At 38.5% G+C, this 19,585-nt stretch overlaps 1 protein-coding gene across 1 annotated transcript in view; it reads left to right on the forward strand.

Moving 5' to 3' along the window:
- The first annotated feature begins 3,466 nt into the window (after positions 1-3,466).
- ulk3 (unc-51 like kinase 3) overlaps positions 3,467-19,585 on the forward strand; it is a 46,894-nt gene continuing 30,775 nt past the window's right edge. The window contains exons 1-3 of the mRNA XM_038282639.1: positions 3,467-3,568; positions 14,381-14,519; positions 15,046-15,186. Of these exons, the coding sequence (XP_038138567.1) occupies positions 14,415-14,519; positions 15,046-15,186 (246 nt within the window). The 5' untranslated portion in view covers positions 3,467-3,568; positions 14,381-14,414. The remainder of the gene's footprint in view (positions 3,569-14,380; positions 14,520-15,045; positions 15,187-19,585) is intronic.

Consider the following 19,585-nt stretch of genomic DNA (forward strand, 5'->3'; position numbering starts at 1 on the left):
TACCTTAATCTCAAAATTCAGAAAGCTGAATTTAATCTCAGAATTCTGACTTTTTCCTTTGAACACTTACCTTAATCTCAAAATTCTGACTTTTCCTTAGAATACTTAACTTAATCTCAGAATTCTGACTTTTTCCTCAGAATACTTACCTTAATCTCAAAATTCAGAAAGCTGAATTTAATCTCAGAATTCTGACTTTTTCCTTTGAATATTTACCTTAATCTCAAAATTCTGACTTTTTCCTTAGAATATTTACCTTAATCTCAGAATTATGACTTTTTCCTCAGAATACTTACCTTAATCTCAAAATTCAGAAAGCTGAATTTAATCTCAGAATTCTGACTTTTTCCTCAGAATACTTACCTTAATCTCAGAATTCTGACTTTAATCTCAGAATTCTGACTTTTTTTCTCAGAATGCTGACTTTAATCACCCCACGAAGGAAGAGAAGTGGGAGCATTCAGCTACACTGACAAAGATGTGCGTTGTCTGAGAGGGCCAGTAAAACATTGTTGGAAAATGACGGAATTAGGCAATTTTTTACGTTTCCAAGGGGTCCCCAGTGATGCTTTTTCATTAATGTAAGAGCAGAAGGTGATTAAAATAAGAGAGCTAGATTAGTCTCTAGACATGGCTATGGCTTGATGCTAACATGTTTGTTAGCTGTCAGAAGTCAGACTCCCCCCCCCACCCCCCATATTAAACTGAAATAATATTCAAAAATTTGTTAACTTTTTTTTTTTTTCAGTGGCACTAGGGTTAGGGTGCCATAATATTACTGTAACAAGCAAGTTAGTCATTGATGAAATATAATACTTTGACACAATATTTCAGATTTAAGGGAAATAATAGTAAATAGTGTCTTAACTTCAACATCTTACTTCATACTGGACGACCCTTTAATAAAAAAAAAAAGAAAAAAATGAGAATAGAAATAAATATAGCACTAATAACAAATCCTATTAAACCCTTTAAATTTGTAGTGGACTAAGTGGACATCAGTGCCCCTGTTTATGATTTAAATAACATTTTTTATATTATAGAGTGTTTTATTTATTTATTTTAGATTTAGATCTCTGGTTGTCTGAGTTAATGTTAGATTTGTGATAGAAAGACAATTTATAGATTTGTGAAGATGGGCATGAAAGTCACCCATAAGGAGTTAAATACATTCAAAATCACTGCCTGAAAAGACACGATCTTTATTCTTATGTTCACTTTAATAAGAAATAAACCTTGTCTGGTGAATAAATTTAGGTTAACCAAAAATAAATATCAGTAAAGGTATCAATGGTATTTTTTATTTATATAAAAGGCTTGGTTTATTCTAATTCAAGACAAAGCAGAAAAGCTGGGTCATATATTTCCTTTTAAGTATGTGGTTCCAACAAGTGATGACCGTAAATTAAGGATTATTATGGAGAGGAAAATATGCTTTATAAGCATATAAGCTTAGGATGTGATATTTGACAGACCTGAAATATTAAGCAAACTATCTGATATCTGGGTGCTTAACAGTATTTTTCAATGTAGAGATCTGGATGTTTTTGTTTTGTTTTAAAAAGATGGTTCGTGTTTTATGATGTTTGGTGACGTTTTTTTTATTTCCTCCTTCTGTGTTTTGTAAGCTATATATTTCTGTTATGTTTTAGAAAAAAAATTTTTGTGCTAAAAAACGACTAAACAATAGAAAACTTTAATCCTAAAGTCTCAGAGATGACAGATGTTTTAATGGGAGGGATGCTGAGGAATCTCTCCACCTGTGACAAGGACGTCGGGCATGTGGATGGTCGTTTGGTGCATGGCGCGTGTTTTGAAGCTGCTTATGGAGAAATGTCTTGGGCCGTGAGTAGTGAGGAAACAGGAAGCGATTCTTGTGGGATGGAAGAGGGAAATAGTGACAATGAAGGTTGGAAGATAGCAACATCAAAAAATGAGAAAAAGCGGAAAAAACAGAGATCAGTTCAAGGGGAATCTAGTTCAGAACAATCCAGTGATGATCATTCCATACATTCCACAGCACAACAAAATGAATTCAAAGTCATATTCAAAGTCGTTAATCAGGCAGACTCTTTTACAAATTGGAATCCGGTTCACTTAACAAAAACCATCAATAAACTTGTCGGAGAAGTCAGAGGTGCCAGAATTCTGTACAGTGGAGACCTGCTAATTAACTGCAGAGACAGCGCCCAGCAAGGCAAAGCAATACGGATCAACAAAATTGACGGGATAAGAGTTCAGTGCAGCCTAATGGAGAACAAAAAGATCAGCAGGGGAGTCATTGGAGGAGTTCCTCTAAAAATTTCTGAAAAAGAGATTCTGGAAAACATAAGCGGTGCAAAAGTAAAAGAAGTAAAACGGTTAAAAACAACAAGAAACGGAGAAAGATCTGACAGTTTATCAGTGCTAATTAAATTTGAGGAAGAGCAATTACCAAGCAAAGTATTCATCGGTTACATAAGCTATAATGTCAAAATCTACAATCCTCCACCATTGAGATGTTTCAAATGCCAAAAATTCGGTCACATTGCAGCAGTTTGTAAAGGGAAACAGAGGTGTGGAAGGTGTGCAGGAGAACATGAGTACGGAAAATGTGGAAAAGAAGCTAAAATAAAATGCTGTAATTGTGGTGGAGAACATACTGCTGCCTATCGCGGCTGTGAAGCAAGCAAAAGGTCTGAGGAAATTAAAAAAATGAAATTTGAGCTCGGAATAACCTACGCTGAAGCTGCAAAAAGGATCCCATCTCAGTCAGAAAAACCCAAACCTACAGTTCAACACACGGCAAATTCCAAACCTCTAGAGAATCAAAAAATTGATGAAGACTCACTTATTGTTAAAAAGACAAATTTTGTTCTTTTCATGGTAGAAGTAATTAATTGTACTGCACAGACAACAAAAAAAACGGAAAAAATCAAAATAATAGTGAAGGCTGCAGAAAAATATCTGGACATTAAAGATTTGAACTGGGAGATGGTTGGAAGTATGATGGGAGGACCGATGGGACCATCAGAAACTGGCAGAGTTAAGATGACCTAGAGTAAATTAAAAATTATATGGGCAAATGTGATTTAGTATTATGTTGGTTTAAGTTACACAGGTTTTTTTTTTTTTTTTTTTTTTTTTTTTTTTTTTTTTTTTTTTTTTTTTTTTTTTTTGGGGGGGGGGGGGGGGGGTGAATCGTTTTCTGTTTTCTTGCTTTACTCCATATCAGTTGGTGGCGGTAATGCACAATTCACAAGTCTGCCAACCGCCATAAAACCCCATAAGAAGAAGAAGAAGAAGAATCTCTCCACCTCTTTTATCGCACTTAGAAAATAAGTGTGGTCACAAAACTTAGCAGAAATTATTCATCATGTTTTAAAGTAATTTTCAAATTAGTTATGTTGGAGCTGGTTCATTTTAAACAATATTATTTTCTTTATTTCCTCTTATAAAGCTGTCATAAAAGAAAGCTGGCACTAGGGGGCAGTAATGCGGTTTGTGAGCGGTTGTTTCTTCAGCTGGACGCTCTGCCTGTCAGCAGAAATGTAAACACTTCATTCATGTGCGGAGAATAAGCGTACAGGTTTGTTGAAAATATTTGAATATATGAGTTACTTATTTCGGATCAACTACGGAATAAAATTGATATTTTTGTAGCATAACAAGAGCCTTAAAACACCGCCGTTGTATACTTCCTGTACAGTAAGCTAGCAGACCGCGGTGAAGTTAGTTTTACGTTGGATATTCGACAGACATTCAAACCGCTTCTTCCTCCGGTTAATTCTCTTCTCCCCCACGGGAAAACCTCTCCTTTTCTCCGGGTACACTGCGATCGGAGGAAGCCGCTCCAACACTTCCAGTGCACCCTTATTAGAGACTTTACAGTAAAAACACGGCGATTGAAAACGGCTACATTGTGTACCAACTTCCTGTTTTCAAAATAAAACTGTAGGCTTAGATTTTGAAGCCCAGAAGCTGTCAAACTAGAATATTTATATTTGTTGTATTTACAAAAACATTATACATATTTAGAGATTTCATATTTAAACTAAATGCTGTATCTCATTAAACCAGTCTAGTACCATGATTTCTCATAAATTTTGTGTCAATCCATCACAGAAACTGGAACGTATTCAGTCAAACTGCCAATATCTACACATAGATACCTGGAAGCAATTGAGCAAAAATGCTAATATTTCATTATAAAAATTAATAAAAAAAAATATTAAAAACTTAAAATGTAAAAATATAGGGCGTAACTTTTGTAGACGATGGAGTGCTATGATTCAATATTGATTTTGAGTCAATTGATCACATTACCTGGAAGCTATTGAGCAAAAATGCTAATATTTCCACATAAAAATTATTTAAAAAATATTAGAAATGTAAAATGAAAAAATAAAGGGCGTAACTTTTGCAGACGATGGAGTGCTATGATTCAATATTGATTTTGAGTCAATTGATCACATTACCTGGAAGCTATTGAGCAAAAATGCTAATATTTCCACATAAAAATTAATAAAAAAATATTAAAAACTTAAAATGTAAAAATAAAGGGTGTAACTTTTGAAGATGATGGAGTGCTATGATTCAATATTGATTTTGAGTCAACTGATCACTATACTTGGAAGCTATTGAGCAAAAATGTTAATATTTCATTATAAAAATTATTTAAAAAATATTAGAAATTTAAAATGCAAAAATAAAGGGCGTAACTTTTGAAGATGATGGAGTGCTATGATTCAATACTGATTTTGAGTCAATTGATCACATTACCTGGAAGCTATTGAGCAAAAATGCTAATATTTCCACATAAAAATTAATAAAAAAATATTAAAAACTTAAAATGTAAAAGTAAAATGCATCTTGATCACTATGAAACAAATTTTAATTTCTATTCTCTTTGTAAATAAAATATTTGACAATACTGTTTAGTATCAACTCAGCTTAAAAAAAAAAATACTCCACACATAATAACATCAAATTGCATCAGCTTAACTTCACAACCAGAACTCCAAAGCTGCTTCCATCTTGTTGGAATCAATGGGACATAACCCCATTTTATATCCGCCCAATCCGACTTCCCATTACAAGTCGTACTCCTTACGACTGAGAAAAAGTTTATTTTTGTTATGCACTTAACATCTAGGTCCCTTGTTTCCATGGGTTATCAAACACATTTGCAAAAACCCACCACAAATATGGATTTATGAAGGAAAAATAGTTATTCATCATCACCTTCTGAAGATCCACCTGCAAGATGAGGATTAGCTTTTACAATGATTGCATGCTGTATGCATTAAAGGTAGTAAGACCAATACAGAAGACACAGTTAAGTCAACAGAGTTGGATAATGTAATAGCTTATGTCCATCCATCCATCCATCTTATTCCGCTTATCCGGGGTCGGGTCGGGGGGGTAGCAGCTTCAGTAGGGAGGCCCAGACGTCCTTCTCCCCAGCCACTTCGGCCAGCTCCTCCGGAAATATCCCAAGGCGCTCGCAGGCCAGCTGTGAAACATAGCCCCTCTAGTGTGTCCTGGGTCTCCCCCTGGGCCTCCTCCCGGTGGGACATGCCTGGGACACTTCACCAGGAAAAGACGTCCAGGAGGCATCCTAATCAGATGCCCGAGCCACCTCAAGTGGCTCCTCTCGATGTGGAGGAACAGCGGCTCTACTCTGAGTCCTCTCCGGACGATCGAGCTCCTCACCCTATCTCTAACGGAGAGCCCAGACATACTACGGAGAAAACTCATTTCAGCCACTTGTGTCCTGGACCCAAAGCTCATGACCATAGATGAGGGTAGGAATGTAGATCGACCGGTAAATCGAGAGCTTTGCTGTTGGCTCAACTCTGTCTTCACCACCACAGACCAGTATAGCGCACGCTTCACAGCAGACGCCGCACCAATCTGCCTGTCGATCTCCCGCTCCATCTTCCCCTCATTCGTGAACAAGACCCCAAGATACTTAAACTCCTCCATTAGGGGCAGTACATCCTCCCCAACCCGGAGAAGGCACTCTACCCTTTTAAGGCTCAGGACCATGGTCTCGGATTTAGAGGCACTGCTCCTCATCCCTGCCACTTCATACTCGGCTGTGAACCGCTCAAGAGAGCTGTAGATCACGCCCTGATGAAGCCAACAGAACCACATCATCTGCAAATAACAGAGATGCAATCCTAAGGCCACCAAGACAGATCCCCTTAACACCTTGGCTGCGCCTACAAATTCTGTCCATAAAAGTTATGAACAGAATCGGTGACAAAGGACAACCTTGGCAGAGTCCAACCCTCACCAGAAACGACTCCGACTTACTGCCAGCAATGCGGACCAGGCTCTGACACCGGTCATACAGAGACCTAACAGCCCCTATTAAAGGGCATGTACTCCTTACTCCCGGAGTACCCCCCGAGGGACACGTTTGAATGCCTTCTCCAGATCCAGAAAACACTTCTTCAGCCGAGGGTTAGAACGCCAGGGTCCCCGCCCTTGACTGCCACCCATCCCACACTGCACCCGACCCCTTTGGCCCGTCCTACAGGTGGTGAGCCCATTGGAAGGGGGACCCATGTTTCCTCTTCGGGCTGTGCCCGGCCGGGCTCCATGGGTAAAAGCCCAGCCACCAGGCCCTCGCCAGTGTGCCCCACCTCCAGGCCTGGCTACAGAGTGGGGCCCCGGTGACCCGCGTCCAGGCGTAGGAACACTAGGTCCATTTATGTTACTCATCATAAGGGGTCTTTGGGCTGCTCTTTGTCTGGTCCCTCACCTAGGACCTGTCTGCCTTGGGTGACCATACTATGGGGCATAAAGCCCCCAGACAGCATAGCTCCTAAGATCATTAGGACACTCAAACCCCTCCACCATGATAAGGTGACAGCACAAGGAAGGGCTAATGTATATATATAAAATTTCAAAATGTTATATTGTTGAGAAAATTGTTGAACCTCTTAACTTTTGAAACAGTATTAAGTTTGTTACTCATGTGTGGGACAGTTTTGGGCTTTACATTGATTGGGTATACAGAATCAGCTAAAAATGGTTTCCAGCTGCAGAGCTGGAATGATAACAAACTGCCTCAAAAAAAGTAATGGTAAGAAAGGTTCTGATCCAGAGGGAAGATACAGGTCGGTAAAGGTATCTATTGTGGGTACTAAGAGTGGTGGAAGAAGCAGTCTGCTGCAGTATTGGAGTAAAAGTGTTGATGTTCATAGTCAAGTCTTACTCTACTGCGAGTAAAACATACCCGGTCAGTCATCTACTCAAGTTGAAGTATAGAAGAAGTGATCAAAAGTACATGCCTTCAAAAGTACTTAAGTATTGAAAAGTACCACTTAAATTGTTTAACATCCGTATATTTGTGTATAATTTTCAGAGTAAATTTACGAAACCTTTTAACTTTTTTAACACCTGATATTTAGACATAGAACCACAGCTTCAAATTCTACATCACCTGTACAGAACTGGAGAATAAAATAAGAACAAAGAAGGAAAGCTTTTTGATTTTTTGTTAAAATATGCCAAAAAGAAAACAGAAGGGTGTTAAATCGCAAATTTTCACTGTGGAATAGAGGTTTAATCTTTTATTCATGACCAGGGGTGATGTTAGGGTAGCCGTTTGTCCAGCTTTAAGTCGGACACTCCGGAGTTTAATTGCAGCCGGATGCGTCTTTGTCGTCCTTTATGAGTCACAAGTCTTGAATAGCACATTTATTTCCATTTTTGCGGGGCTGCAGCACAATATCCAATCATAGACTGTAAAAAATGCATTGACTATCTTCTCTAACAGATGACTGGCTAAGAGTGGTGCCCTGTCAGATATATATCAGCTTGTCATTAGTTAGACATGTAGAACAAGGCTCAGAGTGTCCCTGTCTAATTTCAAGGCTAGGCTTAAAACTTTCCATTTTAATAAAGCTGATGGTTATCTGTATAGTAATGCTGCTATAGGCTTAGACTGCAGGAGGACATAGGGACCCTTTTTAGTCATTCTGCTTCATTATATCTCTATTCTCCCATTCTTTTGTATTTCTTATTTTAATCTCTAATGTTATGGTCATGATGGTGCTTTTTCTCATCATAGTAGCTTAATCTTGTCTGTTCCTTTTTGGCTGTGACACCTTGGAGAGAAATATCAGCTGTGCTGCCCCCATGAACACCCTTGTTTATAGACGTCGGTTGACAGTTGCCTTTTGTATCTCTGCTTCTTTCTGTATGTAATATAATGTAAACCTGTTTTCCTAAGACAACAAAAAATCCACTTTAATGAGACATTTATATAAAAATATTACCTTATTTGCTCAATAGCTTCCAAGTATAGTGATCAGTTGACTCAAAATCAATATTGAACCATAGCACTCCATCATCTTCAAAAGTTACGCCCTTTATTTTTTTATTCTAAATTTCTAATATTTTTTTATTAATTTTTATAATGAAATATTAACATTTTTGCTCAATAGCTTCCAGGTAATGTGATCAATTGACTCAAAATCAATACTGAATCATAGCACTCCATCATCTTCAAAAGTTACGCCCTTTATTTTTACATTTTACATTTCTAATATTTTTTAAATAATTTTTATTATGAAATATTAACATTTTTGCTCAATAGCTTCCAGGTAATGTGATCAATTGACTCAAAATCAATATTGGATCATAGCACTCCATCGTCTACAAAAGTTACGCCCTTTATTTTTACATTTTAAATTTCTAATATTTTTTTATTAATTTTTATAATGAAATATTAGCATTTTTGCTCAATAGCTTCCAGGTAATGTGATCAATTGACTCAAAATCAATATTGAATAATAGCACTCCATCGTCTACAAAAGTTACGCCCTTTATTTTTACATTTTAAATTTCTAATATTTTTTTATTAATCTTTATAATGAAATATTAGCATTTTTGCTCAATAGCTTCCAGGTAATGTGATCAATTGACTCAAAATCAATATTGAATAATAGCACTCCATCGTCTACAAAAGTTACGCCCTTTATTTTTTACATTTTAAATTTCTAATATTTTTTTATTAATTTTTATAATGAAATATTAGCATTTTTGCTCAATAGCTTCCAGGTAATGTGATCAATTGACTCAAAATCAATATTGAATCATAGCACTCCATCATCTTCAAAAGTTACGCCCTTTATTTTTTACATTTTAAATTTCTAATAGTTTTTTATTAATTTTTATAATAAAATATTTGCATTTCTGCTCAATAGCTTCCAGGTAATATGATCAATTGACTCAAAATCAATATTGAATCATAGCACTCCATCATCTTCAAAAGTTACGCCCTTTTTTTTTTACATTTTAAATTTCTAATATTTTTTAAATAATTTTTATGTGGAAATATTAGCATTTTTGCTCAATAGCTTCCAGGTAATGTGATCAATTGACTCAAAATCAATATTGAATCATAGCACTCCATCGTCTGCAAAAGTTACGCCCTTTATCTTTACAATTTAAGTTTTTAATATTTTTTTATTAATCTTTATAATGAAATATTAGCATTTTTGCTCAATAGCTTCCAGGTAATGTGATCAATTGACTCAAAATCAATATTGAATAATAGCACTCCATCGTCTACAAAAGTTACGCCCTTTATTTTTTACATTTTAAATTTCTAATATTTTTTTATTAATTTTTATAATGAAATATTAGCATTTTTGCTCAATAGCTTCCAGGTAATGTGATCAATTGACTCAAAATCAATATTGAATCATAGCACTCCATCGTCTGCAAAAGTTATGCCCTTTATTTTTACATTTCAAATTTCTAATATTTTTTTATTAATCTTTATAATGAAATATTAGCATTTTTGCTCAATATCTTCCAGGTAATGTGATCAATTGACTCAAAATCAATATTGAATCATAGCACTCCATCGTCTGCAAAAGTTACGCCCTTTATTTTTACATTTTAAGTTTTTAATATTTTTTTTTATTAATTTTTATAATGAAATATTAGCATTTTTGCTCAATTGCTTCCAGGTATCTATGTGTAGATATTGGCAGTTTTGCTGAATACGTTCCAGTTTCTGTGATGGATTGACACAAAATTTTTGAGAAATCATGGTACTAGACTGGTTTAATGAGATACAGCATTTAGTTTAAATATGAAATCTCTAAACATGTATAATGTTTTTGTAAATACAACAAATATAAATATTCTAGTTTGACAGCTTCTGGGCTTCAAAATCTAAGCCTACAGTTTTATTTTGAAAACAGGAAGTTGGTACACAATGTAGCCGTTTTCACTCGCCGTGTTTTTACTGTAAAGTCTCTAATAAGGGTGCACTGGAAGTGTTGGAGCGGCTTCCTCCGATCGCAGTGTACCCGGAGAAAAGGAGAGGTTTTCCCGTGGGGGAGAAGAGAATTAACCGGAGGAAGAAGCGGTTTGAATGTCTGTCGAATATCCAACGTAAAACTAACTTCACCGCGGTCTGCTAGCAGCTGGAGCAGATTCAGTTCCATAAAAAGCTCACTGGGTGTTTTCTTGTTTGGTTAGACTTAAATCCACGTCTTAATATCTTATTTTAGATATTTGGGAGCCGCTTAAAGCAACAGTTCTTAGCAGCTGAAGAACATCAGGTTTTTTTCTGTGGACAGAAAAGAATCATTGGTGCCTTTTTGGTAAACTTTTTAAGTTAGGCTCTGTTTACAGGGCTGCCAACTTTTCAGCAAACCTTGGGGGGATATTTAGAAATAGTTTGGACAGGAAACCCTGTCAGGATTAGATCAAAAGGCTCTGGGGACAGGTGCAGCTCTAGGTTGGAGGTTTTTAGAGTATTTAACTGAAACAAAGTGTCAGAATGTGTTTTTTTTATATGTTTACTGAGTAACAATAAGTGATCTGTAATTATGTGGAGCATTTTTCTCACAATATATATTCCATCCATCCATCCTCCCTCGATCGATCGATCGGGTCATGGGGGTTGCAGCTTCTCCGGGGGAATCCTAAGGCGCTCCCAGGCCAGCAGAGAAATATAGTCCCTCCAGCGTGTCCTGGGTCTCCTCCTGGGCCTCCTCCCGGTGGGATGTGCCTGGAACACCTCACCAGGGAGACGTCCAGGAGGCATCCTAATCAGATGCTGGAGCCACCTCAACTGGCTCCTCTCGATGTGGAGGAGCAGCGGCTCTATTCTGAGTCCTCCCCTAATGACTGAGCTCCTCACCCTATCTGTAAGGGAGAGCCCAGACACACTACGGAGAAAACTCATCACAGCCGCTTGTATCCGGGATCTCGTTCTTTTGTTCATGACCCAAAGCTAATGATCATAGATGAGAGTAGGAACGTAGATCGACAGGTAAATCGAGAGTTTAGCTTTTTGGCTCAGCTCTCTCTTCACCACAACAGAGCTGTACAGTGCACGCTTAACAGCAGACGCCGCACCAATCCACCTGTTGATTTCCCACCTTTCTCATCTTCCATCTTCCCCTCATTCGACAATATATATTATTTTCTATATTCTAGTAGGGCCCATACTTCTTTACTTCAGTTCTCTGAAAATCACCAGAATATACAACATATATTATTTTCTATATTCTAGTAGGGCCCATACTTCTTTACTTCAGTTCTCTGAAAATCACCAGAATATACAACATATATTATTTTCTATATTCTAGTAGGGCCCATACTTCTTTACTTCAGTTCTCTGAAAATCACCAGAATATACAACATATATTATTTTCTATATTCTGGTGATTTTTAGAGTAAAGAAGTTTGGGCCCTACTAAAAAACTTGCATCTTAAATATACTGTAAACTAAGAATTTTACAACTTTGTTCATGAATTATTCTCTGCATTTTAAGTAACATAAACAACGGGGAACTAATAAGTTATCACTGGATTACTTGGACTGATACAAAAAGCAGTGCAGTCGAATCCCATGCAGACTTCACTGAGTATGAATATTTCGTAATAGGCGAAGGATTAAAAAGCTTCATTCATTATATTATTAGTTTTTCTTACAATTGACAAAACGGCTAAACTATTCAGACCTTCTAGGAGGCTGTAGATTTTATAAAAACTCACCATGATAGGAGACAGCACTTCTCTGGATGTTTCATTTGGAAAATGTGATGGAAATTAAGTTAACATATCAAATTGACCAAAATAAGGATAAATGAATAAGATAAGTAATAATAAAACAAGAACACCCCTTCGGTTCTCCCTTTATGAATCCTGGATAACTGAGCTGTTCTGCGGTTGGTCTTTTCTTGGGTGGCTGATCTTTTGAAAAATAAAATGCAATGTTTTTTTTTTCCTTTTTGTGGAGCTCCTATGGGTTCGAGAGGCAAACCTGAATTCAAGTATTAGATTGCTTAAAATCTTTAATAATTTACAATGAGAATCATCCTAGTGCAGAGGAGATAAGATAAACATTAAAATGATGTACAGGTGCTGGTCATAAAATTAGAATATCATGAAAAAGTAGATTGATTTCAGTAATTCCATTTAAAAAGTGAAACTTGTATATTATATTCATACATTACATACAAACTCATATATTTCAGATGTTTATTTTGTTTAATTTTGATGATTACAAATGACAACAAATGAAAATCTCAAATTCATCATATCAGAAAATTAGAATATTGTGAAAAGGTTCAAAATTGATGGCCCCTGGTGCCACACTCTAATAAGCTAATTAACTCAAACCACCTGCAAAAGCCTTTAAATGGTCTTTCAGTCTAGTTCTATAGGCTACACAATCATGGGGAAGACTGCTGACTTGACAGTTGTCCAAAAGACGACCATCGACACCTTGCACAAGGAGGGCAAGACACAAAAGGTCATCGCTAAAGAGGCTGGCTGTTCACAGAGCTCAGTGTCCAAGCACATTAATAGAGAGGCGAAGGGAAGGAAAAGATGTGGTCGAAAAAAGTGTACAAGCAAGAGAGATAACCGCACCCTGGAGAGGATTGTGAAACAAAACCCATTCAAAAATGTGGGGGAGATTCACAAAGAGTGGACTGCAGCTGGAGTGAGTGCTTCAAGAACCACCACACACAGACGTATGAAAGACATGGGTTTCTGCTGTCGCATTCCTTGTGTCAAGCCACTCTTGAACCACAGACAGCGTCAGAAGCGTCTTGCCTGGGCTAAAGAGAAACAGGACTGGACTGCTGGTGAGTGGTCCAAAGTCATGTTCTCTGATGAAAGTAAATTTTGCATTTCCTTTGGAAATCAAGGTCCCAGAGTCTGGAGGAAAAGAAGAGAGGCACTTCATCCACATTGCTTGAAGTCCAGTGTAAAGTTTCCACAGTCAGTGATGGTTTGGGGTGCCATGTCATCTGCTGGTGTTGGTCCATTGTGTTTTCTGAGGTCCAGGGTCAACGCAGCCACATACCAGGAAGTTTTAGAGCACTTCATGCTTCCTGCAGCTGACCAACTTTTTGGAGATGCAGATTTCATTTTCCAACAGGACTTGGCACCTGCACACAGTGCCAAAGCTACCAGTACCTGGTTGAAGGACCATGGTATCCCTGTTCTTAATTGGCCAGCAAACTCTCCTGACCTTAACCCCATAGAAAATCTATGGGGTATTGTGAAGAAGAAGATGCAATACACCAGACCCAACAATTCAGAAGAGCTAAAAGCCACTATTAGAGCAACCTGGGCTATCATAACACCTGAGCAGTGCCACAGACTGATCGACTCCATGCCACGCCGCATTGCTGCAGTAATACAGGCCAAAGGAGGCCCAACTAAATACTGAGTGCTGTACATGCTCATACTTTTCATGTTCATACTTTTCAGTTGGCCAACATTTCTATAAATCCTTTGTTTTTATTGGTCTTCAGTAATATTCTAATTTTCTGATATGATGAATTTGAGATTTTCATTTGTTGTCATTTGTAATCATCAAAATTAAACAAAATAAACATCTGAAATATATGAGTTTGTATGTAATGTATGAATATAATATACAAGTTTCACTTTTTAAATGGAATTACTGAAATCAATCTACTTTTTCATGATATTCTAATTTTATGACCAGCACCTGTACCTTGTAAGAACTGTCTTTGCTCAATATCTGGCACAGTGAATGGGTGGGAATACAGACTGGATATGAACCTGTTATGTCCTTTTCACCATGGTATTTTTATACATAAATAAGTGGAACAGAGTTGAGTTTTAATGTCTTGTTTTGTGTGAGAAATTGGGAATATGGAGTGAGAGTGTTTGAAGACACTTCGATGGGTGAGTCTCACTCCCAATGGGTGAGAGTCAACAACCCTGTGTTTATGATCTACAATCAGGCTGATTATGACAAATGAACACACATAATCAGATAGATGAAAATAAACAGTTTATCCCAGCCTCTAACTAAAGGTTAAAGATCCCTGTATGTAATAGTTAACAGCTGTATGTGTATTTTATATCACATTAGATACTCTGGGAACCTCTGATGTTGCTGTGTGAGCATGGCCTCAACTGCCAGTTTTGCCCCTCCAAAGCTAGCAGACTTTATCTTGACAGAGCGGCTTGGCAGCGGCACATATGCTACCGTCTACAAAGCCTACAGGAAGGTAAGCTTTTAAACAGGAGAGAGTATACCTGTTCTACATCTCTGCATAAATTCAATTATTTTTATCATTATAGTTGTTATTAGTGTTGCACCGATGCCATTTTTTGGCCCCGATACCCGGCCGTGCAGTATCGGCCGATACCGATACCATAGCGATACCATCTGTTTGAAATTGATGTGTGTGTATATATGAAGAACTGCATCCTGCTTGGATGTAAACTAATTGCCATCATGGTTTGTCAAGATGCTGCCTACCTTTGTGAAGCAGGAACAAAGACTAATACAAAGTGAATCCAGTAGAACTTTTTATTGCCTACCTGGAATGGGTGACAATAGTTGAATAAACTTTTGGCTCTTAAAATGGTATCGGTGCCCTATTTGTTGGTACTCACCGATACCGCCCAATACTGGTATTGGTTCAACACTAGTAATTCTTTCATATTAACATGTTTTTTGTGTCTTGATTTGAATTGACTTTCCGAGTTTTAAAGTGTGATCGCTAAGCTCTCCGTTGTGATGTGTTTTAGGGAAACAGTAGAGAAGTGGTGGCAGTGAAAGTTGTGGCCAAGAAGACTCTCAACAAGGCCTCAACAGAAAACCTTCTGACAGAGATTGAGATCTTAAAGACTGTGCGTCACCCTCACATTGTCCAGCTGAAAGACTTTCAGGTATCTGCTCGTTAATTTTCTTCAGAAACTTAAATATTCTGTCAACCAGTGTTGCTCTGGAGCATAATGGTTTGGTCTGTCTGTCTAACATATTCCTTTGAATGTCATATATTATCCATTTACAGCATTTTTTAAAGGTATACTATGCAACCGGTGTTGATTTTCCAGCGAGGCTCCCCCCAGAGGGCGAAAGTAAAAGTGCACTGTCGTAAATATGCTCAGCTGTTCTCCTGGTTTCTCCGTCAAGCCAGGCGCGGTTGTTTTGAGCTTAGCAGACAGGCGAACGCAACGAATGACTAATGCTGCGTTCACACTGGACACAGCTGGCGCGACAGAAGCAGCGAGTTTACATGCAAAGTCAATGGTTGACGCGCGTCAAGGCGCAGCAAAAGGTCCCGCGGCGCGTTTTGAGCAGTAGGCGCAGCGCGTCTGAGCAGCTGAAGCAGCGCGTCGGGCGCGTTTAAGCATCTGACGCGCGTGACGCGCCGCAAACGCGCTGCTGCTCAAGATGGAAAATTTAAATTTTTGCTGCTCGACGCCCCGCGTCAACCAATCAGAGAAGCTGATCTGGGAGCTGACAGGGAGAGAGACACAGCGCTGATGATCAGAGCGCTATGATCACTCCTCTCAAACAGTTTATTGACGCCTAAATTAACTGAAAATGCAGAAATCTGCCGGCAGAACATGTTCGCTTTTATTATCCTGCTGCCTGCAGTTTGGATTATTTAGATGAAAAACACCTACCAGCCGCCGCGGTGAACTGCGAGGAGGCGACCCGGCCAGAGGCTGCTGATGAAGGGATTCCTACTGTCTGCGCACCGCTGGTATGTGGGGGTCTGAGCGGCTCCAACAGAAATAATATTGTAAGGCAGGATTGTAATCTGAATGAACTGACTGCACTGATTACGTTTTCAGGTGGATTTTCTCACTTAAAAACATATTAAAACTACTTTATTCCCACTGATCACAGCAAATATAGCTGCATGGCAGAGAAAGGATAGTGAAGCTCCGCCCAACGCGCGTCAGACACACTTTTGCACCGCGCAGCCAGAGCAGCAAAGCTGCTTCAGCCGCGCGTCAGAACTAACTGGTACAAGCAGCAAAAATGAAGCAGCAGACGCGATTTTGCTGCTTTTGCTGCGTCCGGTGTGAACGTAGCATAACTGCACAAAGATCGCCACTGTGCTAGCAACAAGAATGCTTTTAACTGGGGGCGTGTAGCAGTTCTCGGCGTAAAGCAAGACCGACTCTCGCGAGACTTCTGAGCCTGTGGGTGCGGGTCGGTGCTCCTGCAATTGCAAGTGCGGTATTTCCCCCACAGACCACCAGGGCGGTCAAGAATACCTTTGTTCAACCTGAAATGACTCATTTAATCATCCAAAACGTTATGGAACACATTAATTAACTGAAAAATGTTGCATAGTGTGCCTTTAAGGTTTGCACCTCCTAAAAGTAACTTTTTTTTATTTTCATGTCTGAAATTAAGAAAGATCCCTGATAGAAAAAAGCAGATAAGATAAGAGAGAGGGATGATGGTAACGTTTAAACGTTTGAACTTGGGGATCGATCTATAACACAAAACCAAAGAGCGACCAAAGATCCAGCATTTGATAGAGTGAAGCTTTATTTTTCCAATGAAGAGATTTCAATTCGAAATGTTTATGTAGAGCATTAGTTTGGAGACCTAAAAAACAGGAACTCTGTGGAAGGATTTCCAAGTTCTTTGTTAGGCCTTTCCGACGGGACTTTATAACGGAGCTTTGATTGAACCGGGTTGGTTTTAGATATAAAACTACAGTCAACCTGCAATTCACACAGTGCTGAATAACATGAAGTTAATTTAGTTCCATTAATGTTACAAGCAAAGAGCACATAAAGATTGAATAAAAAAAAAAAAAAACAATCCAGAAATGAAAACTTTGAGAAATGTTTTTATCAACAAAAGGTTTAGATTTAACTTTGCTGCTTTCTCAGATTTTATGTTTACATTTGTTTTAATATTTTTCTATTTTCAAATTTTTTTCTTGTTTTACAGAGTAAAAATAATTTTCTTATTTATATGTATTTATAATTTTATATTTTAATTTATATTTTCTCGATTTTTTACATTTCTATTTTTCAGATGGGAATTTAGTAGTTTGCATTCTTTTTTTTTTCCATAATATTTTTATTAGAATTTTCTTCTGCATAAACATACCAGAAACAACAAAAAGACATGAAAATAAAATAAAACAAAAAATGTACATACATTGCGATCCCTCCCCCACCCAAAAATAAAACAAAAAATAAAAAGAAGAAAATCCCAGGGCTCACTCTTTTTATACAGGAAGAAAATAAATAAATAAATAAAATTCTATTTACATGTCACAGTGTTCGACGAGGAGTAGGAAGGGAAACCAAACATCTTTAAACTCTTCAAGCTTTCCTTTTGTTGTATAGGTCAGTTTTTCCATTGCCAGGTTAGTGTTCAATAGTTTGATCCATTCACTTATCTTTGGCCTTTCTGTGTTCCTCCACTTCAGGGCAATCAAGTGTTTAGCCTGTAAAAGGCAAAAGTTTCTTTCTCTTCGGAGGTCCTTTTTATCCAGCTGGGAAAATGTGTAGTAAGCAAAGTTTAAATTGCATTTTTTTAAGTTCTGTTTCACTGATCACATTCTCTCCATTTCCAGCCCAATACAAACGTTCAGTGTTCATGCAAACGTCGATCAATAGGATGTTGTTGCTAACGTCCAGTTGACCAATAGAAATGCATCTTCGCAACCCACAAGCCCGCCTCCAGAAATAAAGAAAATATGAAGACAAGAAAATAAATTTCAACAAAATGTTGTTTCTGGATTGAATTTTTCTTCAAATTTCTATTCACTAAACATGTTTTTTGTTTGTTTGTTTTTTTGGGGGGGGGTTTTCACAAAAGAAAATTACTCTATTGCTGCTTATGAGAAACAATGCAACTCAAAACAGTGAAGATTCTGAAAGCCAAAAGTTCTGGCCCGGTTCTGACCTGCATTGATATGAAGTAGGAGTGGAAAAAATACGTTGTCCCACCAGTCTGGCTCACAATCATAGCTAACCTTTATGCAGAGGTATTATAAGCCTTACTTTTCTCCACACATTCAGCCCATTTTTAAATCATTTAGATTCTAACATCACCTCACTACTGGATTCTTTTTTTTTCAGTAAAATGTTTGCAAATCTAGAACAAAGCAACTAAACATGTGTACCTAGCTATATTAGGTAAACAGGTTTTAACAGAATGATGAGTGATTTTTTTTTTTTTTTATGCATTGCAGATGGAAAAATGCATCAAATCTGATCAAATGTAAATGAAAAAATATCATTACCTGCCAACTATGAGCTGATAAATTACACCTCCAGTTTATTAACTGGTCTGGCTGTTTACTCACTGATACTCTCTGATACGGTAGTGTTTGTAATATTGTACAATCATATTAACGCTAAACTAAAACACATTAACACTATGTGTATGTTTATGTTTGTAAAAATATCTGAATCGTTTAAATCTTTGACGCTCTAAGTTAATCGGTGTTAGCCTGATCGGGTATCTTTATGAGTTCTTTTTCATAATATTCACTCGGTGTCTCGCTATGGGATGCAGCCTCCTGCAGCCCTGATAGAAGCATCTATCTCAATCTGCCAATCCTGATTGGCCGGTGGAAGTGCCCGTCATACGCCACGCCCCGTAGCTCCGACTACTAAAGCGTGTGCGGATCACGGCACTCCAATTCAAAACCTCTTCTCACCTGAGAGCTTATCTCACGTCGGAGCCTTCGCTAGCTTAACTGCCCACAGACGGACCTTGCTAGTTTCCGTCGCCGGACGCTAGCACTGTGCTCTGGCTTCTGCCCTGTCCGCTCACTCCAGACCGGACCGGTAACCTTTTGTCTCTCTTCACGGCGGAATCCCTCTCGGCTCCTCTCCACGGACGCTCGAGTCGGACGAGCATTTAGCACACCAGCTACTTCCTCGACCCCGCCACGCTAGCACGCCAGCTAGCTACGGTTCCTTTCCCTACCAGCACTCCAGCTCGTCGGGAAATGGCGGCCGTCCAAAACCCCCACGCCAGGGGAGACCACCGTCTTTGTGGCTGCGGGAATAAAATTTCAGGGAAAGACACCCACCCGGTGTGTGGTACCTGTCTAGGAGTCGACCACGCCAGGTTGGCCCTAGAAATTCCCGGCTCCTGTGGACACTGCAAAGTGTTCACGGTCAAGAGCCTCAGACGCAGGCTAGCCCACCAGGTTAGCATCTCGGACCGTGATCCATTCCTCCCCACCGCCGCACAAGGTGCAGCCGCGGAGGAGGACGTGGACACAGCTGGGGAAGCCCCGGAGACTGACTACGACTGGGGTGCCCAGTGCGAGCAGCTCCATGCCCCCCC

This window comes from Cyprinodon tularosa, unplaced genomic scaffold (assembly GCF_016077235.1).
Source record: "Cyprinodon tularosa strain WSP-4 unplaced genomic scaffold, ASM1607723v1 ctg186, whole genome shotgun sequence".
Lineage (NCBI taxonomy): Eukaryota > Metazoa > Chordata > Actinopteri > Cyprinodontiformes > Cyprinodontidae > Cyprinodon > Cyprinodon tularosa.